General features: G+C 55.3%; 1 protein-coding gene across 4 annotated transcripts in view; it reads left to right on the forward strand.

Annotated features, from left to right (window-relative positions):
• Positions 1-23,696, forward strand: part of RPS6KA2 (ribosomal protein S6 kinase A2) — a 345,801-nt gene that overhangs the window by 287,891 nt on the left and 34,214 nt on the right. For all 4 annotated transcript variants that reach the window (XM_040448690.1, XM_040448692.1, XM_040448693.1 and 1 more), the window contains 3 exons: positions 4,495-4,565; positions 7,266-7,354; positions 20,922-20,986. In XM_040448690.1, the coding sequence (XP_040304624.1) occupies positions 4,495-4,565; positions 7,266-7,354; positions 20,922-20,986 (225 nt within the window). The remainder of the gene's footprint in view (positions 1-4,494; positions 4,566-7,265; positions 7,355-20,921; positions 20,987-23,696) is intronic.

Below are 23,696 nucleotides of genomic sequence, written 5' to 3' on the forward strand. Positions count from 1 at the left end.
ACCAGGAGCGACTTCCAAATTCCCACTGGCAAAGAGAGATGGGTCTAGGGTGGCATTGGTGTCGCGTCTGAGCTCGGACTTGGGAGGAGATTGGTTTAGGGCATGCCGTGTGTATCCGGTGCCCTCCACCAGCTTCGTTAAAGGGCAGGTAGGACGTAGGACCACCAAGGGAGCACCGCCAGGAACGGTCTGCACACTGCAGGGGTCGCCTCCCGTCCCCCGCACGTCCTCACTGAGGGGCTACCCCCAGACCGTCTGATGGCCACAAGTGCCCTCCAGACTCGGACGAAGATGCCTGCATGGATGGCGGAGGCCCTTGTCCTCGAACAAGATTGTCTGAAGTTAGGTCCTCGAGGCTGGAAAAGAACTCGAGCAGTAGTGGTGGTCTCCATGGCAACAGTAAATCGCTAACATCTCCACACTAGCCTGGAACTCCGTTTTCAGGAGGACGTTGGGATTGTGCTTTGTGGGTGCTTTGTAGACGTCGGAATGCTCCGAGGTCGTAAGGGAGAGGCCCTTAGATTTTTCTCTCATTTCTTAGCCACTCACACTGAGCGTGCGTGGATGTTCACACGCAGGTGTCTGTGTAAATTGCTTGGCACATACAGCTGGCTCGGGCTCAGGAGCTGCCCTAGGAAAGGAAATGAACGCCTGCACCTCTGCCCTCAAAGGACCAGGTCATGTAGACCTTCAAGCGCTCAGAGCAGGGGTGATGCACAGTGGGTGCTGAGGGTTGTGGACTAGTCTGTGCTCTGCGCCCTCCGACACACGTGCACACAAACTTATACACCCCTGCTGAGGGGCACGTGGGTGGCTCAGTCGGTTAAGCATCCGACTTCAGCTCAGGTCACGATCTCACGGTCCGTGGGTTCGAGCCCCGCGTCGGGCTCTGTGCTGACTGCTCGGAGCCTGGAGCCTGCTTCAGATTCTGTGTCTCCTGTCTCTGCCCCTCCCCCACTCTCGCTCTGTCTCTCTCTATCAAAAAATGAATAAACGTTAAAAAAAAATTAAAACAAAAACCACACCTGCTGAGCCCAGGCCAGCCCTGCCCCACCCCGGGTACGGCACCATCCCAAACATCCCATTTCCTCGTAGGATTTGTCCTTGTCCGTTTTCACATTAAGATGTAACTTGCCCTTGATTTCTTTTTTAAGAATGTTGATCAGCCAAACGAACTTGAATTGCAGGCTCCCTGCTATGAAGTGTGTCCCTTATGGAGAACCTTCTCGTTCCGCCGCTCCCGGCATCGTTTGGGTGCCTTCTGTGGTGTTGTGTCTGTGCCCCAGGGCTGGCCACTCTCTTGAGGCTCGTCAGATGTCCCTTCAGACAGGGCTTTCTACCCCAGCACTGTTGAGGTTTGGGGCTGGACAGTTCTTTGGGTGAAGGCTGTTCTATGCATTGTAGGATGTTAAGCAGCATTCCTTGCTACTCAGTGGACGTCACGGGCACCTACACCCCCAACCTCCCCAGCTTGACCATCAACCTGTCCCCAGACATTGGGAGATTCCCCCCCCCCCCACGGGAACAGCCTCCCCCATTGAGAACCACTGCTGTAGAAACGTCAAAATATTTATCCTTCTGTACATTTCCACAGGCTGCCTTGGTCCCGACCTGTGAATGGACCTCTTGGGGAACCGCCAGCACGTGTCCTGGTGTGTGGGACCCCAAGGCCGATGATGGCTTGTATCAGTTTGCCCTGGAAACCTTGGTCGGTCTCGGTATTGGTGAACACCAGAGCAAAACTCTGACTGTGTATAATGTCCCAGGAAAGCACATCAGTAAGGCCCTGATTTCATGAGATCCTTAAATACGGAGAAAGTGCTGAGCGGCTTTGTTGAGAACAGTAATACTGAAAACTGAAATGATCTCCTTTCTCCACGTGTGACAGAGAGGGAACCTGTAAGGGGGCTGGAAGCGGTGGAAATAGACTCGTGTGGGGTTCTTCACGATCACCACCACCAGCATTGTCTTCATCACCAAGAAGCATTTAGTGGACACCCACGTTTGCCGCTGTGTTAGATGCTCATGAATAGTGCGTGACCTCCCGCTGTGTTGCAAGGGGAAGAACAGGGGAAGGAGGGAGAGAAACACAAAGGCTGTGGATCCCCCGGGGTCATAGTCAAAGCGAAGAAGGAATCACCAGGCGAATGCTGCAAGTTGCTGGTTGACCCACAATAAACGGTTACATGAGGCACAGATGTTCGGGATGGGCCCCGATTTTGTAGCAATGAGTTCTCAAAGGCTTTTCCTTGCCATGGAATTTCATTCCTGAAGGAACAAAGGAGAGAGAAGGAAGAGTAGAAGCAAAATAGGAAGGGGGTTTTCTTTGCTAACAGGATTCTATTTTAAGAGATACTTTGATTTCTACGATCAACGTAGAAACTTTCATCTAGTTTTGTCAGGTGAGTGGCTCATCGGCCAGAGCATTCTACCCTTCCATTTAATTATATTTGTCTATTTTTGGATCATCTTCTGGACTCTCTGACTCTCCGTTTTTATGGCTCGTAGATTGATTGCCTGCAGTCTGTTCTGTGTGTTTTCACCGAATGAGCGCACACGGGAGGGACAGCAGGTGTTAGCACAGAGGAATGCTTCACACATCTCAACAGGAAGGAACTCTTAACATTTCTTTTCAGATTTTACCTTCAAAAAGCAAACCAAGAGTATTAATAAGGCCTTAACTACACTCATTTCTTTCGGTTGGTTAATTTCACTCCCGGCAGGCTGTCATAAGGGTAACTCCATGGGGTAAGAAAGCTTTTAGGTACATTTCGGCATTACTTTTAATAGCAGGAAATTGGAAACGGTCTAAGCGTCCAACAACAAATAAACGTGTTTTGGCATATCCACATATAAAGCGATGTTATGAAGATTTTCCAATAAGCATTGGAAGCCTTTATATTGTTCCAGGAAAGGTTGGTATATAAAACTTTATCTGTGTTTTAAAAAAACATAGCTTCAAGAAAGTAGTAGATGGAAATAACAAATATTAATTGTGGCTATCCCCGGATAATGGGACTGTGGGTGATTATTTCGGTCTTTCTACTCCGATGTCGTTCTTGAGTTGTTCCTAATGCGGAGGAGAGATACCGCGGGATAAATTTTAAAGGAACAGAGACATGCAGTCGGAATCAAAAGTAAGGCAAGTTTAGTAAGATCATACCAACACCCGCACCGAGGCTGTTTCCTTATACAGTTTACCCTTGAACCACACAGGGCTAAGGGGCACTGACCTCTGAAGGTAGTTGAAAATCCACATACAACCTCGACTCCCCTCAAAATTAACTAATGAGATAGCTTAATGTTGACCAGAAGTCTCATAATAACATAAGCGGTAGATTAACACATATTTCGTGCATTATATGTATTACGTACTGTATCCTCACCGTAAAGTAAGGTGAAGAAATGTTGTTAAGAGAAAATCATAAGAGAAAACACGCCTGTGGTGTATGTAGTACTGTATTTACCAAAACATGACCCGCATGGAAGTGGATTATTTCACACCCGTCTCGTTCACACCCGTGTCGTTCACACCCGTGGTGTTCACACCCATATTGTTCACAACTGTGTCGCTCATACCCAGGAGTCACAGCTGTGTCGTTCCCAGCGGTGGCGTTCTCACCCGTGGCGTTCACACCCGTGTCATTCACAGCCGTGTTGTCCACACCTGTGGTGTTCATGCCGGTATTGTTCACACCTGTGTTCACACCCGTGTCACCCACACCCATGTTGTTCACACCCGTGTGCACACCTGTGTTCAAGGCTCAAGTGTAGTTGACAAGGACGTGAAGACGCGGACTGGGACCGGTACTGTAGCCTCTGTCAGATTCAGCGTCCCATTTTCAAGGACAGGTTTGTTCTTTCTCAGGAGGGGGCAGGTGCGCACCTCGTCCAGGTCGTACCCCGCGGGTCCAGGCCACCCCTTCCAGAGCCCGTGCAGTCCGGGCTTTTCCGTGCTCGGGAAAGGCGGGCCCTCAATGCTGTCTCCGTCCCAGAGGCCGTCCCGGCAGAGGTCCGCTAGTTATTTCCAGCGTGGCCCTGTTGGAGACATTCCTGGCGCCAATACTGTTCTCACTGGACGTTCTTAACGGACCAAAGTCACTCTGCCCCGGCCGCCTCCACAGCACACGCCAGAGAAGGACGGGAACGGGGTCCTCCACCGGCCCCACGGAAGGGGGACGGCCCAGCCTCCATCCCCTTGCCATCCCCTTCCCCAGCGTGTCTCGTCTCCACGGCGCTCGGCCGGCCTCGCCTACCACGGCCGGGGTACGTCCTGGGTTGCCGGCTTGTGCGCCTCCCCGCCCAACTTCGAGCGCCGTGAGGCCGCTCTGCTCGCTGATGTGCACCTAGCGTGTCGGCCAGGGCCTCCGCCGGGTTGATTGGGATTTTGAAAGGACACGTGAACTTTGGCTGCATTTTGCCCACCTGGGGGTCTCTGCTAGTAAATCCAGTCGCTCTGAACACTCACCCTCCTTGTTCTGTGTTCGTCTGCAGTTTGAGATGCTCACGGGATCGCTGCCGTTCCAGGGGAAGGACAGGAAGGAGACCATGGCCCTCATCCTCAAGTGAGTAGGAAACACCCACCCTTGGGGAATCTATCCAGTATGCCCAGCACCTTCCAAAGCAAGAGCTTCGGTCTTGGAAGCCCGGGTTGTTAAGTAGGCATCAGCAACAACCGTGATATGCATTCTTGGCGTTTTCGCTGCAGGGGAGACGCTGACGGGGATCCCCCAGTGACCCTGGTGAAGCGCAGATAACGTTTTCCATCAGCAAAATCGCGTGTGGTGTCAGCGGCAGGGAGTGTGGTGATCAGGGACCTTCAGAAACAAAGTACAGATTCGGAAGGGCAGAGGACTTAGGGGCTCCAGAGAGCACAAGAGTGGGGGTTCCTTTCTTTCTCTCCCTCTTGACCCCATTCGTTCAGGTCCCTGAGCTCTCCTGCCTCACGTTGGCGAGGAATCACGTTGCCCACGTGACTGGACACACGCACAATTTTCTGTTCAGTTCTCCCAAAGAATCAATTACCGTGCAAGTGGATGTTGCTCTTAGCATCCCGGAAAGACGTGTAAACCCAGTGCCGGTCCTGCGATGACACCTTAAACATGAGCAGGCTCTGTGTAAGCGCGATGTCAGAAGGGAAAGCTCCAGGAGGAGAAGACAGGAGCGTGGATGGGGGTAGAGAAGCGGCTGGAAACAGGTACCCCTCGCTCCAAATTAGCGTCCCTCTGCTGTGCGAGGGCGTAGAGAAGCCGTAAAGCTGCTGGTCCTCGTGACCCGCTCTCGCAAACCCTGCAGGTGGACACGACACTTTTATAAAAGCAAGAGGCGCCTAAAAAGCTTAAGTTTTTGTAGGTTGCGCCATTGTATAAGTGGGAGGAGAGAAAGGAGTGGAGGAAAGCTCACAGAGAGGATTTGATCAGTGTCTTCCTCTGTTGTGGGCGACGGATCTATGGCTGCGGTCTGCTATTTTTGCACCGTTTACCTCTGTGACTTTTAATTTTAAGGGGGAACACGTGCTGTACTTTCTCTAAACCGAGAATAATCCCCTCCGGCTAATCCTGTGTGTGGACTCGTCGCTTGGGAGTGGCTGAGCATTTCTGAAAGTCAACACCAAGCTGTGGTCCCATGGCTCCCAGAACACAATCTGGGGACCCCGGGGACCGAGAGCCTCCTGGGGGCTCACAGGCTCCTCCTTTCCTGGATGTTTTCTCTTTTTTTGCAGTCATTTGGGTCAATTAGATTACTGGGTTTTATTTTATTTTCATTTTATGTTTTTCATCACAGTAGGTTGATAAGTGTACATTAACTTTTTGAGGAACCTGCACACCGTTTTCCAGAGCGGCTGCACCAGTCTGCATTCCCACCAACAGTGCCGGAGGGTTCCTCTTTCTCCGCATCCTTGCCAACCTCTGTTGCTGCCTGAGTTGTTGATGTTAGCCACTCTGACAGGCGTGAGGTGATATCTCATTGTAGTTTTGATCTGTATTTCCCTGATGATGTGTGATGTGGGGCATCTTTTCACAAATCTGTTGGCTATCTGAAGGTCTTCTTTGGAAAAATTCTATTCATGTCTTCTGCCCATTTTTTTAGTTGGATTATTTGGTTTTGGGATGAGGAGTTGTGTCCGTTCTTTATGTATGTTGGATACTAACCCTTTATCCGATATGTCATCTGCAAATATCTTCTCCCATTCCGTCGGTTTTTTTTTTTTTTTTTTAGTTTTGTTGATCGTTTCCTTCGCTCTGCAGAAGCTGTTTATTTTGATGTGTCTCCAATAGTTCATTTTTGCTTTTATTTCCCTTGTCTCCGGAGACATACCTGGAAAAATGTTGGTAGGGCTGACGTCAGAGGTGTTGCTGCCTGTGTTCTCTAGGACTTTTATGGTTTCGGGTCTCACATTTAGGTCTCTCATCTATTTTGAGTTTATTTGTGTGTGTGGTTACGAAAGTGGTCCAGGTCTGTTGTTCTACATGTCGCTGCCCAGTTTTCCCAGCACCGCTTGCTGAAGAGACCGTCTGTTTCCCATTGGATATTCTTTTCTGCTTTATTGAAGATTAGTTGACTATATATTTCTGGGTTTATTTCTGGGTTCTCTGTTCCATTGATCTGTGTGTGTTTGTGCCAGTCCCATACTGTCTTGATTAGTACAGCTTTGTAATTAACTTGAAGTCTGGAATTGTGACGCCTCCAGCATTGGTTTTCTTTTTCAGGATTGCTTTGGCTATGTGAGGTCTTTTGTGGTTCCATCCAAAGTTTAGGATTGTTTGTGCTAGCTCCGTGAAGTCCCAGATTTTCTTCCTGTACTGCAACAGATCGAACACAGAGGTAGATAAGCATATCTGCCTTTCTCTCCTCTCACCCAGAAGAGAGTCCCGAACTGTAAACAATATCACTCTTCTAGCCAAACCTTTTTTTGTTATTTTGGAAAACGTGGTTCGTAGCGTAGTAACGTAGTAAAACATCATTTAAAACGTTACTTATGTTAATGGGATTCTTAGTGTTTCTTTTTAATGGTTGCATTAGTTTTGAAGCGAATTATTCAATCGCTATGGTAAAGATTTCTCTCCTCGAACCCACGTAAACAGAAGTTCTTTGATGCCCGCCGTGACTTCTAGGGCGCAGAAGGGCCCTAAGGCCAGAAAGTTTGGGTGCTGCTGCTCTGGGTCACGTCGGTTTGATCTGTTCATGCTGACTGAGCAGGCTCGCAAAGTGCTGGAGAAAACTCTGGCCGTCCTTCTCATCCTAAACTACAACTCCATTTTCAGAGCCAAGCTGGGCATGCCACAGTTCCTCAGCACCGAAGCCCAGAGCCTGCTGAGAGCCCTCTTCAAACGGAACCCGTGCAACCGTCTGGGTAAGAGCCCGCATGCGCCCCGGGACGGCAGGGGCCACCCGCCCGCCCACCTCTACTGCCTGCCTGCACGTTTTACCAGGTTCACTGAGAGCAAGGGGCCTGAATCAGGTGTGCAAATGCCCTCTCGCATCCAAGCTACAAGGACTTCGAAGACACAGTCTCTGGCCAAGGGTTATTAGCTATTTCCCAAAAGGCACTGTTTTTGCACAAAAGGGTGGAACTTGTTTCTACTCGTTTTACGTTTAGAACCCCGCAAACCTAGGAGAGGACGGCTGAAAGCTGCCTCTTGTTCAGTCCCCCTTAAGTTAATACATCCTAACGTGTGTGAAAATCGAGATTTACGTGAATGTTAGCCAAGCACTAATCCACTTTCAGAATCACTCTCCGCGAAAGGTTTCCCCCGGCTGCCTCTCGGTGGACTTCTCCTGCAGACGCACGGGTTGCCTAGGACTCCCGCGAGTAACACAGCTGCCGAATCCTCTTTGCCCGCGTTGTCACGGGCACCTGCGTGCGTGCTGAGCGTAGTGACGCGTGGTCAGTGGTCAGCAGTGCGGTGGGGCCGTCGGGCGGGAGGAGGTGCCCGGCACGGTGCCCACTACGGGGGGAGCTGGAGAGCAAGGACACGAGCAGGCCCCGTCCTGGTGCCCGCATAGCGCCAGGCTCTGCTGTCCAGAGAGCTGATGGAGCAACGTATTAACACTCGGCAAAACCCACCAACATTCTAAACCGTGTACGTTCCTCTACCAGGAGATGTTACTTCTGGAAGTCTATCCAGCCTGTAAGTTGCATGTATAAAAAAGGCTTGTTTAACAACGACCTAGAAATAAGGCATATGTCCAACAGTAAGGACACCGTCAAGTAAATTACAGCACGTCGTCCCAGACCTACAGGGCAGCCGTTTAAATGGGGCATGCTGTCACCAGGTGTCCCCGCGATGGCACCAGTGACCTCTCAACTGGGTAATTCTCTCTCGTGGAGGACCATCTTGCACTGCAGGATGTTCAGCATCCCCGGCCCCTCCCTCGATGCCTCCCTCCCCCTGCCATAGCAAGTACAGCCGTCTCTAGCCTTGACCCTGGGGACAGCCCCCCGGTGAGACCCTGGTTCTGTAAACCCGGCTAGAGAGATGCCCAGCATCTATCTAGTTGCAGAGATGAGTTGCTACAGAGTCTAAAGGCATCCCATGGTGGAGCCTGTACCCATTTTACAGCAGAGGCGGTCTCTGCAAGGGGGTGTGGGGAGACCCACGTGAGCCCCGGCTCCGAACACCCACCTTGCACAAGCCCCGGGATGGTGTCTGTTAAATGGCTGTGGTCGAATGACTTTGATTCAAACCAGCCAGCGTGATAACTGTGCACCTCTTAGGCGCTGCACCAAATAGGGGCCCAGAGGCCGGACCCTAAAGGCAGGGCCTGCTCACTGGGCCACAGGCACTTCCCTGGAGGCAAGGCCGAGGCCCTCCCTGGAGAGCGGCTCTGATCACTGAGCCACCAGGTGCCAGCGGGCAGGGCAGGGAGCCTTGAGGTCCAGGATGGGGCGCACCCCGGCCTCCACGGTGGGTTTTACACTGTGGTGACAGTCAGGGGCTGTCGTGGTGTCTGTGCGTCCAGCTCGTGATCCGGAGGAATCCTCCAGGGCTAAACAGAATCTCCTCCACCTTGTTTCGGGCACCCCAGTGAAGTCCCAGACGGGACCTAAAGACTCTGGCCAAGAATCGTCAGGACCCCTCCTTGTCCTGGCTCTGACCGAGGCAAGGCCGGGGCCCTCGATTCTGAGCCATGCAGCGACGCCTGCACCAGGCCCTTCCATTAGGAACCGGGCTTGCCCGCTCCCCGGCCGCGTGTGCCTGCACAGGCAGGCTCGGGAGGGCGGGAAAGGCTTGCCTCTCTCTCCGCCTTGGCGGTCTCCCCTACACGGCACGGGGCTGCCGCAGACGAGGCCCTCACGTCACCGTGGAGCCACCCTGCCCTGCGGGTGAGGGCCACGGGGGCAGAGGGAGAACACAGCCCCAGGAACGCAGATGGGGAGTCGAGGGCCTGCGTCTGACCCTTCGTCCCGGAACTGCTGTGTCGTTGCAATTTTGCCAAACCCCGTGTGGCCTGGCCCGGGTGCCTCCGCGAGAGAGCAGACGCTCACATCCGTCCCCGTGGCCTCAGGGGAGGAGGTAGGCAGCACCTGGTAATCGCGAGAGGTGTTTTAAGACCTAGAAGCAAACAGTAAATGCCTCCCTCCGTTCGGTGTGTTCACTCCCTCCAGTTCATCCCTGAGCATCGCACAAAGATCGTGACCGTTTGCCTGTTTCTGATCTGACTTCCCTGATCATGAATCAATTGATTACCTCCCCTGAACGTCTCCGTCCGTGTGCGCGTGACGCAGAAGGAATCCCTCCCCGTCCAAAGCCAACCTGCGCTGCAGCCTGGCCCGTCTTACCCCGCAGAACGCACCTGCCTCAGAGTCTGGGGTGCACATAAACATCTGGCTGGTCATTTCCACTCATTTCTGGGCCCCCCGAGCCCACCCGGTCAGAGCCCCCGTGTTGTTCTGTCCGTCTTCAGATGCCTGGTCCCGACACCTGGGCGCACCTCTACTTTGATTCTGTGTCTCCTTCCCGAGTGCTCTACCCTGCCCGGCGTGGGCACAGCCTCTCCGCACAGCCCGGAGGCAGGCTGGGGGCAGCTCAAGCACTCCTCTGCCCAGCTCACTCCTCTTCTGGGGCCTCGGCCCTCCCGGGGAGGACGGTGGTGTGCATGGGGCACTGCCCTAAGAGAATCATTATCTCATTGAAATCCTCACAGCAGTAAGGAGGGTATTCACAGAACGCCTGAGTCACTTACAGTTGTTGAACTCGACAATGTCGTTTTTCACAGTGCCGTTTCTTTTTCTCGAAGTAGCGACTCACGTGGCAGTAGGGGGTTGTAAGCATTGGCTCGGCAGCTGGTTAGCGAAAGCCCAGATCTACCCGTCTTCTAGGTTTACTGTCCCTAGTGCATTGTTTTTCCATCCTCGTGAGTGGTGCCTTGTGGTCGCAAAGTGGCTGCCACAGCCCCAGGCGTCACATTCAGTTGAAGGGAGGAAATGGATGAAACGAGCTGCCTCCGTCCCTTTTATCGGGAAGGCAAAGCTTTCCCCAAACCTTGGGACTTCCCTGTGCTTCTTGTGGACGAGAAACCGTCACATGGCACTTCTAGCTAAAAGGAAGGTAGGAAGACAAGTATCGGGATACGAGGAATGGGGGACTGGGAATGGTTGTCTTATTTGCCAGCCGCAAGGTCAACCGAGGAGGTATTCAGGAAAGGGTGAGCGGACTTGAGGGAGGCCCTGTGCCTGGCCTGCCCCCCCCGCCCCCATTTCTCATTCCTCTCGGGCAGATCTTAGGGACCCATTGGTTAGGAAGGAGAGGGACTCTACAGTATGTAATCCAGGCTTGCTGGAACGTGGAGAATGGCAGGGGTGAGCCTAGAGAAGGGGGGATCCTGAGGAGCCCCGGGTGGCAGCACCAGGCACAGGGGCAGAGGGCCAGGACCGCATCCTCTCCGGACCGCTTCCCTCTCTGTGAACAGAGCGTGACGGCAGTAACTATCTCCAGTGTGGTCGGACGGACTGGAAGGGCCAGGGCAGTGCCTGACCCACAGCACACACTGTAACGTGTCTGACAGATCTGTGAGAAGGCAGAGATTGGCGGCGCACAGAGACCCGTGGCGGAGCCTGTGTCGGGACCTCTTGGCCATGTTGCTTCCCCCCGATCGGACCCTCTTTCTCTGCCGCCTGGTTGTGGGACAGGGCAGAGCAAGGTTGTCCGATGCACAAGGACCGGTAGCCTAGCTCTGGCAAAAAAAAAAAAAAATGTCATTTTATGGGATGCGTTCAAAAGATACAGTTAAACATTTTCCTGAGATCGTTGCAAAAAAAAGGAAGATCGAATGTCTGCCTTCCACGACAGGACAGCATTCAGGTAACTTACCTCATCCTGAATTTGAACCAGAAAGAGAACAGGGCTTCCCCAGTCACGGAGAAGAGGGGGCCCGACCCAGTTGCCCCCAGAGGACTCTCCACACAGTGCTCCAACAGTAATTGTGCTGATGGCTGGAACTCTTCTTTCAGGACCAAGTCTGTGCCGCACGGATCTGTCCAGCCTCCGCCTCGTCGCTGTCTGGTGCACGGGGCACGTGCGGAAATCACACACTTCCTAAGGGGGCCGGGGTCGCACCTCCTCTCCCGCACAGCTGCCCTCTCGGACACGCCCGAGGGAGCCTGGCTGTGAGTCTTAGCCTGCCCGACCTCTCCCGCAGGAGACCAGGCTCAAAACAGAGAGACAAAAACGCGGGGCACGTCCGCTCGCTGAGACACACGCGAAAATGTGATTCCGACCCGTCTCCTGTAGACGCTGGAGAATTCTGTCTGGAAGCCAGTCTCCTTTCGGATACCATTGCATTTGCCAGAGAGCATTTGTCACAGTGACCCAGGTGAATGCGACACGGGGAGGGGCTGTGTTCTCCCTTTGTTCTGGAAGAGGCATATAATTTTCGAAATAGTCTATTTTTTGTCTTAGCATGTAATTATACAAAAATCATAGTTCTCTAACCCCAAATATTACTTTATCATTAGTTTAAAATTTTTTTTTAATGTTTTATTTATTTTTGAGACAGAGAGAGACAGAGCATGGACAGGGGAGGGGCAGAGACAGAGGGAGACACGGAATCCGAAACAGGCTCCAGGCTCCGAGCTGTCAGCCCAGAGCCCGACGTGGGGCTCAAACTCATGAACTGTGAGATCGTGACCTAAGCTGAAGTTGGACGCTTCACCGACTGAGCCACCCAGGCACCCCTATTTTATTATTTAGTTTAAATAATTGACGAGCGAGAAAGATGGACGTGTTTAGTGTATAAATAATCATCCGTTAGAAGATACTGGCCCATTGGAGCCCACGGAGGCATGGAAGCCAGCCGTCTGTGGCCAAAGACTGCCCTCCAAATCATCTCTAAAGGGGATCATCACACAGCTTTCCAGGAGCCATCATCCTTCCCTTGGGAGTGTTCACAACATGCGACGTCCACACTGAACGTGAAGAAACTGTAGTCGGGGTCGTTGGTTACATAGCTTTCCCAAGGAAGGCAGCTGAATCTTTGTTTCTCTTCCAAATTTTTATTTAAATTCTAGTTAGTTTCTGTGGTATTGGTTTCGGGGGTGGAGCTTAGCGGTTTATCACTCACATACAACACCCAGTGCGCATCCCAGCAAGTGCCCTCCTGGACGCCCATCCCCCATCTAGCCCATCCCCCACCCACCTCCCTCCATCAACCCTCAGTCTGTTCTCTGTTGTTAAGAGTCTCTTATGCTTTGCCTCCCTTTTTTATATTATTTTATTTTTCCTTCTCTTCCCCCATGTTCATCGTTTTGTTTCCTAGATTCCACGAGTGGAATCATATGCTATTTCCCTTTCTCTGACTGACTTATTTCACTCAGCAAAATACACTCTAGTTCCATCCACATCACTGCAAATGACAAGATTTCATTCTTTTCGGTGACTGAGTAATATTCCATTGTATGCGTAAACCACATCCTCTTTATCCGTTCATCAGTCGATAGAAACGTGGGCTCTTCCCGTACTTTGGCTGTTGTCGATGGCGCTATGAACATTGGGGCACGTGTGGCCCTTTGCGTCCGAATTTTTGTATCCTTTGGGTAAAACCTAGTAGTGCGGTTGCTGGGTCGTAGGCTGGTTCTGTTTTTAAAGGAGGCAACTGAAGCCAATTGCCCCCAGATCTTTAGCCGTAAGGAGAGAGACCACGCTGGGTAGATTCATCTTGATCTGCAGGGCAGCTGGGTTGGAAGGCGGGGTCCTCCCCTCCTTTCTGTTTGCTGTGAGCCTTATTCTTGGCCCCAAAGTAGCCCCCGTGCCGTTCAGGGAGCTCAGAGCCCTCACCCCAAAGCCCGTTCTCACACAGATTTGTATCATGACCACGTCACCTTCACATCAGCGAGAACCTCTGTCTCTCGATTCCTAGTCTGTTGAAGAGCCCTCGCCCACCAGGTGGCCCCAAGGACCCCAGCCCCGGAGGCCGGGCCTGATGTTGGTGCTGGGAAAGAGCAGCCTTTCTCCACGTCCCCCCCCCCCTTCCTGGTGTCTCCCCTCCTGCTGAGTCCCCTTGTGAGGGGGTAAAAAGAGAAAGGCGACCACGGGGAAGGCTGAGATGCTCATTGGCTGTCCCCTGTCCTCTGTGGGCGGAGAGAACACCCAGTTCTGGAGGCCGGAGGTCTAGGAACAAGGTGTGGGCAGGGCGGGTGCCTTCTGAAGCTGGGAAAGAGAGTCTGTCCCCGCCTCCCTCCCCCCTTCCAGGGAGATGCTGGATCCTTGGTGCTCCGGGGCCTTGGGGGACACCAGCCCCCCCCCCCCCACTCTCCTGTGTGTGTCTGTGTCCAAATTTCCTCTTTTCGTAAGGCGCCGGTCATGTTGGGTTAGGGCCCACCTGCCCAGTATGACCTCATCTGTAACCACATCTGCAGAGTCCCCACTTCCAGATAAGGTCACGTTCTGAGGTCCTGGGGGTGAGGACGTCGACACAAGAATTTCGGAGGGACACAGTTCAATCCGTAACACCCTCCTGGGGCACGTGCATAGAAGATGCTGGAAGAAAGAGCAAAGATGCTTACACCTTGCAGGTGGAGGTGCTGAGGCCCCCTCCCCCCCATACGATTTGCACAAGGGCCCACGGCTACCCCAGGTCTAAAGCTGGCGTTTCTGCCCCGGGATCCCCCGAATGTCCTCGCTCCAGAGTCTGCATGGAAGTCTCACCTGCCACTGACCGGGGGCCGTCGCCGTTCGGTACACACGCCGTGAACACCCGCAGCAGGTGCTGGTCACACGCGGGTGCTGGTGCTGCCACGCCCCGGGGGGGCCCGCCCCCCCCCCGGGCGCGCGGGGGGGGGGGGGGCGCCCGGCCCCCCCCCCCCCCCCCCCCGCGAAAGCCGGTCACGTGGGCCAGGAGGCCGGAAACCTCAACCGCAGCGGGAGGCGCCCCCTGCCTCTGCCCTGCTGCCTCTGGGGGGACGGTCCCCCAGCAAACCTGAAAAGCCGGTCCCTTCCATGAGGGCAGGATGCTGGCGGGCGGAGCGGGCGTCCTGGAGGGAGGGGAGGGAGAGGCAGGAGCACGCTGTGTTCCGTGTCGTGAGCGGTGAGATGCCCCACTTCACGGACTTCAAGAGTCTCGGAGTCAAATCTGTGTTCTTTTTTTTTCTTTTTTAATGTTATTTTTAGAGAGAGCCAGTGCGTGCATGTGCACGTGAGCAGGGGAGGGGCAGAGAGAGAGGGAGAGAGAGAATCCCAAGCAGGCTCCGCCTTCACAGCACAGAGCTCCGTGCAGGGCTCGAACTCACGAACCACGAGATCGCCATGTGAGCTGAGATCGAGAGTCAGATGCTTAAACGACTGAGCCCCCCAGGTGCCCCACATGTGTGCTCATTGCGATCGTGACGGTGTGCACGTGGCAGCTGGTGTGCACGTGGCAGCGTGTCACACACTTATTTACTGTATGGTGTGATAGGCTCAGCGATACGACCCCGTGCACAGTAGGTCAGCGGCCCCAAACAGCTGCTGTTGTCGGGAGTGGGGCCGGGGGGCGGACTCCCCCTGGAGGATTCCCAGGTTGCATCCGAGAGGCGAGAGGCCACGGCCGTGCTGGGGACGGGGCAGGGGGCCGGCTCGCACAATAGGCCCAAAGAACATCACAGGAAAAACTGGAGCACGCACCAGCACGTGGGAGGGCCTGTGTGATCTCCCTGTGCCTGCGGGGGGTTCCGGGAGAGGCAGTCCAGGCCAAGCCAGGTGCCAAGGGCACCAGGGGTCCCTCTGAAGGAGGCAGCCAGAGGACAGTGTCGGTGAACTAGAGAAAGCCCCCTGGGGCCCGTGTCGCTGGTGACCTGGTCCACACAGGTCTGCGGGGAGAGGGAGGTCGGGCATGTTCCCTGAAGGAAGCCTCGGGAGGCCTGTCCCTGCGCTGCACCTCAGGGTCCTTGTCTCCGCGCCGGGGGTGCCTCCAGGTGCGACACTGGTCGCCCCGAAAGGTTTGCAAGCCCGGGAAGCCAGAGACAAGAACCTGGGGAAAGGCCCCGTGCCAGCCTTCATGCTGCAGCCCGGGAGCACCCGGGTGGGGTCGGGTCGAGCGCCCTGCTGAGCCTCGGGGTGTGCCCGTCGGCCGTGGTCACCAGACGGTGGTGGCGGCTCTCGTGACTGGGGCTGTCGGGCGGGCCCTGCGAGGCGGCTGTTTTGAGTAAATGCCTCTCCAGACCTTCTGCAGGATGGGAGGTTGCAACGGACCCACTCTCTAGGGCTTTGCAAAGTGGCCGCTTGTCTGGCTCGTCCCTCGTGACCGTCCGTGTCTCCTATAGGAACTTCTGGGAGAGTCTCAGACCCCCAGGGGGATGCGGCCGCGGTCAGGTAGGAAGGAGATGGGCCGACGAAGGTAAAATAGCACGGCCGTGTAGACCGCGTCGGATCTGGTCCCCGAGCACACCTGTGGCGAGCGGCTCCCCCCGCTGGCAGACGGATGGCCCTCTGTGTTCCGCGTTTCTGTTCTGCTCTCCAGCGTCCATCTCCACAATGCCTTCCCCGTCCTGGTCTCCGATGTCCCATCCCGGCTCCCGTCAGCAACAGGCCGACCTTTGACGGCTGGGTCAAGACCAGCACGCCGGTCGGCTCCAGCCAGCTCTGGGGGCCGAGCGGGCGCCAGACCCCAGCTCTCGACCGGCAGTGCCCTCTGAGACCCAGCAAGCAAACATTTTATTTTTTTTTTAATTTTTTTTTTCAACGTTTATTTATTTTTGGGACAGAGAGAGAGCATGAATGGGGGAGGGGCAGAGAGAGAGGGAGACACAGAATCGGAAACAGGCTCCAGGCTCCGAGCCATCAGCCCAGAGCCTGACGCAGGGCTCGAACTCACGGACCGCGAGATCGTGACCTGGCTGAAGTCGGACGCTTAACCAACTGCGCCACCCAGGCGCCCCGCAAACATTTTAGACCCTGAGTGAATGAGATGCCAAAGGGCCAGAAAATACTTCCAAACTATGAAAAGCAACGTGTAGGCGAAGGGCAAGTGATTGAAATGTAAAGCACAGGCCTCATGTTCACGTCCTAGACGGTGCGGCCTGGACGTGACAGTCGGGCAGAGCTCCAGTGTTTGCGAGGACGCCAGTCCCAAGTGAGCTTGTCCTGAGCGCGCCCCAAGAATCCGAGGTGGATACCGTGTGACTCAAAAACAGCAGCCGAATAAAATGCTTCCAAGGCATCTCGAAGGGGCCAGGACTAAACATTTCCCCGGGCTGTCTATGGAAGTATTTGGGGCAGATGCCAAAACCCTCTGAGAATAATTTACGGAGAATGCACAAGTCCAGTGATGATTAACCCCACGGTGACAGAGGTCGCCTTGTTAAAAACGTGGAGCGGAGAGCCGACCGTAACCGGGGCCGTGGAAAAGCAGACCCCCGCCACCTCTGGAGGGCACGCTCACGACCGTGCATTGACTGAGGAAGTCCCAACTGGGTGCCAGGTCACAACGTCCCCCCAGGGGTAGAAATCAGACGCGTGGGGCCAGGTGAACACGTCCAGTGATACTGCAGTTTGGGGATGGACCACAGATGATTAAACGTCCCTACTGCAGAGAGTAAGCGTGAACCCTCACACCTGCTCCTTTGACGTTTCTAATTCGTAATTACCTGACGTTGGAGAACGCGGTGAAAACTCCTCACTTCCGGCGCGCTGGACCACCGCCCCCCGACGGCTGTGATTCAGGGATCTGCACAAACGCTCCCTGACTTTCCTAGCCCAGAACTCTGCCCGATTGTCAGAGGTGTGCAGTTGACGTAGAAAGGGGTCATCAAGGACAAAACCGCCTACTTAACACATGTGAGGAGAAGATCAACAAAACCAGAATCCAAAATAATAACCACATGGGCCCTAGGAAGGTTGACGTAGGCCTTCAAAAACCGTGTGCAGAAACTTTCCTTCTGTTTCACATTTTTCTCCTTTGGAACACCTGTAATTTTTGAGTAATAGCCAAAGTGTTAATTCGTTCACTGTCGACTGTTGGCTGAGGCCTCAAAGCACGAACGTGGTACGAAGCCTCGCTGCAGCGGAAGAAAAAGGTGCAGATAGAAATGTGCTAATTAAGCCTCCGAGAAAACCCAGCCCGCACCAGCGTGGAATTTGGTGTTACACCAATGTCTGCGTTTCCTTTGGGTCTCACTTGGTTCCAGTTCCTGTGGATCGTATTCGCAAGTGATGAGTGAAGACGAGACGTAATGGGAACAGAAGGCAAAGTAGGTTCTTCAGAGGAATTGAGCCGATGAGTCACACTGCGGGTGCGAGCCACCTCGGGCTCAAAGCTCGCACCTCTGACCGACCCCCAGTGCTCTAGCAGCAGGTCAACGTTCACCGAGAAGGATCTGGGAAGCAGTAGGGAATCGGGGGTGGGGTTCCCTCTACTTAATCCTTATCACCAGGAGCGTGTTTCAGTCAGAGTTCTGGGCTTGGTCAAAGGCGGCCTGCCCACAGGATGGGCTGAGGGAGGTCAGCGCTGGGAGTCAGACCGCGGATTGGTTCTCCACGTTTCTTTACAGCAGCGCTTTGGGTCCCTATCAGGGGCTGCTAGCTGCTGGGACCAGGTCTCAGGGCTCTGGTCAGGGGTTCACAGAACAAGGGAGACAGACCCAGGAATCCGGTGAGGTCCTCCAGGGAAACACCTGTTTCTACTCATTCCGGCACTGCTGACACCAGATGTATGGGTTTTCCATGCCAACAAATTCTTCACTTGTCAGTCGACGCCAGCTTGGAGTCGTATAAGTGACTTCAGTCTGGCTCTAACCACCCAGAGTTGGCACAGACCCCGAGGGCTCAGTCCCACAAGGTGTCCCCGCTTCTGGTGCCCCTCCCACAGCCCAGGGCCTCACCTGTGCATCCGACCAACCAGCTATAAATCAGGAGTTCCCAAGACCCCTTCTCTGGGTTCAGTAATGCGCTAGAACAGCTCACGGAACTCAGGAAACACTGAGATCTGTGTTTATTACAAAGGATATTTAAAAAATTTTTTTTTCAACGTTTATTTATTTTTGGGACAGAGAGAGACAGAGCATGAACAGGGGAGGGGCAGAGAGAGAGGAAGACACAGAATCGGAAACAGGCTCCAGGCTCTGAGCCATCAGCCCAGAGCCTGACGCGGGGCTCGAACTCAAGGATCGCGAGATCGTGACCTGGCTGAAGTCAGACGCTTAACCGACTGCGCCACCCAGGTGCCCCTACAAAGGATATTTTAAAGGACACAGATGAAGAGGTGCATAGGGTGAGGTCTGAAGGACCTTGGAATTTGGGGTGCGCCACCCTCCCGGCACATGGATGCATTCTTGCACATCAACCCACAAACTCTCCAAACCCTGTTGTCTAGGGTTTCTATGAAGTTTCCACTATTTGGACGTGCTCCATTAAATCACTGCGGTGGGTGATACGCCCCTCCTCCAGCCCTCTCCTCTCCCCTCCCCTCCCTGGAGGTCAGAGGTAAGGCTGGAAGTTCCCACCCTGTAGTCACGTGGTTGGCCCCGTGGTTGGCTTTCGTGGTGACCAGCCCCCATCCTCAACGGGCTTTCCAAGGGCCACCCCATTGACCTAAATTCTGTGTGTGGGGGTGGGGGGATCAAAGAGGCTTGTCGTGAGCAACAAAAGAGCTGCTGCTGGGACCACAACCGAATACTGTGACAAAAGATGATTCTGTTATTCTCACGACTTCGGAAATTGCAAGAGTTGGGGGGCTCTGACCAGGAGCCAGAGACAAAGACCGAAATGGATACTTCTCACCATATCATCATGTCACAGGTCCTCAGAAGAAAACTCCAAACGGGACTGAGGACAGGGTGGAGCCCCAGCCTGGGGCGACACAGATCTCCCTCCAAATCCTAGTTCTCCTCACAAACTCTCGGGCGACCGTGACCACCTTACCCCGTGTCCTTCAGCCTAAAAAGTAGCGGTCACAGTCGTAGGCCCTCGGTGTGCGCAGAGCCGGGCAGGAGAGCAGAGGAGAAATCCCAGAGTCTGACCGCCGCCCGCATTGCCTTGTATCACAAGTCCGGTGATGCTGCGGGACCAGCAGCGGGTTCTCCCCCAGAGTGTTGGCCTGGCCAGGCTTCCCCGGGCAGACACGGGAGGTGGGCCTGGGCCTCCGTCCTCCTGAGACATCTTTGCCCGAGGACAGCTCTCACCCCTCCTTTTCTCCCCACGTGAGCACAAGGACCAGGATGCAAAAACATCCGGCCACATCCAGGAGGGCCTCGTCTTCTGGGACCCCGGGACCCCGTGTGGGGGCTGCCCCCCAACCTCTCAGGCCCCGACGGTGAGGCTGGATGGGGAGCACCACAGTGACCACAGCAGCTCGGGGTGGCTCCCCATCCCAGCTCCCTCCCCCATCGGCCAGCAGCCACCAGCTCCCGCTGTACTGGGGTGGGCCCGCGGAGCCCGGGGTGCAGAAGCGGGAAGCCTGTGCCTCACAAACCGAGTGACACGGAACCCCCGTCCCCAACCTTGGGACAGGAGCTGGCTGGAGACAGCCCGGCCCACGCGGCCCCCGTGCCACCAGCCCCCTCCCTGGCCCACAGTCTCTTCCCCCGACTTTGCATCCTGGAGAAAACACAGCTCTTAGGGCCTTAGGGTTTTGGTTTCTCTGATTAATAGACTTATTTTTAGAGCAGCGTTAAGTTTACAGAAAAGTTGAATGGAAAGTACAGCCAGTTCCCTGCGCGCTCCCAGCCACCCCCCTGGACGGTTTCCCCTAACACTAAACTGATGTCAGTGCCATGCGTTTGTTGTAAGGGACAGACCAGCGCTGGCCCAGTGCCTCCGTTAGGCTCCCTCTGCCCTTGCACTCACGGCAGACATATAGTGACCCAGTGTCGGGCAAAAAAGTTTCGCAGCCCTGAATCCTCTCTGCTCGGCAGACTCGGGCCTCCCTCGCTCCCCCAGCTCTTGGGATTTCATGTGAGCAAGAGAGGAAAGAGCCAGGCCGGGTAGGAACAACCAGCCCAGCGGAACTGTTTATAAGCCGTCTCCAGGGGCCCCAGCGTTCGCTCGTGTGGACGCCAGTCTTTCTCTGGGTTTCATCCCGCTGGAAGCTGCCTCTTCAGTTCCTGGCTTTCTTTCCCTTCCCTGTAAACCCAGAGCTGCCTCCTCTCCTACTGCCCCTGTATGTCTGCTGCCTTCTGGAAGGCCGGCCTGCGCCAGCTTTAATGGGCATCTGAAGTGCGGCCGGAGGGCGCCCGGCTGGCTTAGTGGATAGAGCCTGTGGCCCTTGTGGTCTCTTGACCTCTGGGCAGAGTTCAAGCCCCACGGTGGGTGGTGGGCGTGGAGCCTACGGGGCCTCCAGCTTCCTCCCCCGGATTTCCAGGCGTCCCCACACCTGCGGCAGGAATATTCCAGCCTGCCTCACCCCTGCTCTGGGCAGCCCAGCCCCTCCCTCTGCTGCGTCCGAAACCATCAGAGGCCACGAAATCGGGGGTGTATTCTGATGCCCGTGTCTGCTCTGTCCCGGGACAGGTGCTGGCCTCGACGGGGTAGAGGAGATCAAGCGGAACCCCTTCTTCATGACCGTAGACTGGAATGTAAGTTGCGCACGGCGGTCCCCGCCTCTCACGACGACGACGGGGAGCGAGGGGGCGGGCACACCAGCCGGGTACACACCAGAGGTGAACGCGGCCATGTCACCTGGAGGAGGGTGACACCTCTCTCCGGAGCCTATGAACAGGCTGGCATTTTACAGGCACAGACCAGGGACCACCCGTCCCCGCAGCACCAGGCCCGAAATCCCTTTATCGCTTGGCCCTTTAGAGGCAGGTTCAGATGACCCTGCAGCCACTGCTACGCACTGAGGACAGAGTGGAGATCACCGTCCATCCGGCAAGGGGCTGCAGGAGCTCCTCAGGTCACTTGGTCACTGGGCCTCTGTCCCTGGGCCCCTGGGCCACTGTGGGTCTCCGGGCCGCTGGGCCGTGGGCAGTGGCCCACTGTGCAGGCCTCTTTGGTGCTGAACCACTGGCATCTCAGATTCTGTGTTGCTTTTCCAGTCTCTTTTCATGCCCAGGCCCCCACAGCTAGCGCTCTTACAGAGTTATTAAAGAAAAAATGTATCATCCAGACCGTTAAAGACAAACTCACGGCTGACACTTGTTAGCGACCTAAGGAAGACTTACCATCGTGGTGCATTTAGGGACCACTGGGCCGGGGTCTGCAGTCGGGAGAGAGCTGGGGCTCAGCCCGGCCGAGCTTGGGCCAGTGGGGTTCATAGCCAGGGGACGGGCCGGGTGCCGATGGAAAGCCACTGAGAGGAAACACCAGGGCTGAGGGGCTCTTGTGCTGGACGCCAGGCCGGGTGATGAGACAGACATCACCTGGTCGGGGGAGGAGACCCCGTCAGAAGTCAGCCTCTGGCTCCAGCTCCCCAAGCCAGGGCCACAACGCCGCGTGGAGCCAGACGCTGGCTCCGGGGCTCCGGAATCTCATTCCACCAGCCGCTCGGAGCCGTTTCCAGACCCTCAGCTCGGGGCTGGTTCATCTCAACAGCCGCCCTGTGCTTTGTGTGCATGGAAGACGTCCCTCCTCTGATGTCTGTTTCTTCGGTCCTTTCCTTTAGGTGAACACAGCTGTTACATTTGGAGATCTTAACAGAGTGTAAAAAAAGAGTTAATGTCCTCTCTAGCACAGGGCTATTATTACGCGTGTTTGCCCTTCCCTCTGTCTTCCTCGCGTCCCCACGGAGCATGGTGCCCCAGCCGCTTCCGGCCAGGAGTGGCTCGGCGGCCCCCAGCCCCCGGTGTTGCCCCTGATGGAACCCCTGCTCTCAGAGCTTCTGACCCTCCTCCCCTCTCCTCCTCTTTTGGAGAAAGTCAAGCTGGGAGAACGTGAGATTCTTTAATACCCACGTCTACGCTTCTGACTATGCAGCTTTTACGAGATCAAGTTTCTTTCCAACGGTGACACTGGAGAGAAGCATGTGAGATGCTGGCACACGTCACCTCCCCTCCGGGGACACAAGCCTGGCTCAAGGGCCAAACCGACAGCAGGTTGAGTTCAGAAAAATGGGAAGGGAAGCGGGACATCAGAGCCACTGCCTGCGCGTGAAATGTCTTTTTACTTAGCTTTCCGGAGATGCAGGCTCACACGGAGGTCCAGTCATCTCCAGCTCACGGGCACCTGAAGGTCCTTTTCAGCCGATTGTTTTCAAGTTCCGTACAGCACGGAGGCTCTGCTGTGTGGGGTGATGGGGTCTCAGGCCTCCGAGTGCCGGCACGGCACCACACACGAGAGCCTCAGAAGCTGAGCCCTGGGGACGTGCCCCCCTGGCACCCTGCGAGGACACGCTCTGGGGCCAAGGGGGGTTGCTCTGCTGTGTCCCGTCCCCTCCCACCCACGCAGCCCAGAGTAGAGCCACACACCCCCTTCTGTTGTCACTCACTGTTCCATCGACTCAGCCTGCTGTTGGGCATATTGGAGACACCTCCAGGACCTGGGGACAGAGCGGTGGCCAGGATGGGCAAGTCCTACACGCTGGGCTGGGAGAGAGAAGCAGTAAGCAAAGGGTGCGCCCTTGGTCCCAGAGAGAAAGCAGTGCTGTGAAAAGAACGAGCAGGGGAGCTGAGACCCCACCTGTCCCTCCCGCTCCCCTCACCCCCCTCTCTGCGCACCTGTCTGCCGCCCAGCACACCCGCCCCCGGGGGCCCCCTGTGTCTCAGTTATGTCCTCCTCATGTCTCCTCCTAAAAGCCAGTTTCTTGGGGGCACATGGGTGGCTCAGTCAGTTAAGCATCTGACTCTGGATCTCAGCTCAGGTCTTGATCTCAGGGTCATGAGTTCAAGCCCCACATTGGGCTCCGCGCAGGATGTGAAGACTACCAAAAAAAAAAAAAAAAAAAAAAAGCCAGCTTCTCGCTGAAGTCTCCCTGGGGGCCCTTCCAAACCTGCAGCTCCTCGCCCAGCGCCCCGACTCCCCTGCTCCTTTTCCTCCGGCTTATCACCTTCCAAAGCACTGGGTCACGGCCCTTATTTATGTCGATCGTCCTTGTCCGTCCCCTGCTGCTGGGTATACCCTCCCCGAGGTGAGGATTCGCTGTCAGTGTTGTTAGACGTGTCTCCCACACCTCTGAGATGCACCTGGTTCAGAGGACACACTTGGTAAATACTGAGCGAGAGAGGGAACGAGAGAGGCTCTCGGGGCAGAGGAACCCACTTCTCGCCCGCTCTCTGGGGCACCGCAGCCCCCCCCCCCACCGGCACAGCCGAGAACACAGAGGAGAAGGAGATTGCTGGGGCGTCGGCT

Source organism: Herpailurus yagouaroundi, unplaced genomic scaffold, assembly GCF_014898765.1.
Source record: "Herpailurus yagouaroundi ecotype Mexico unplaced genomic scaffold, PumYag 198, whole genome shotgun sequence".
NCBI lineage: Eukaryota > Metazoa > Chordata > Mammalia > Carnivora > Felidae > Herpailurus > Herpailurus yagouaroundi.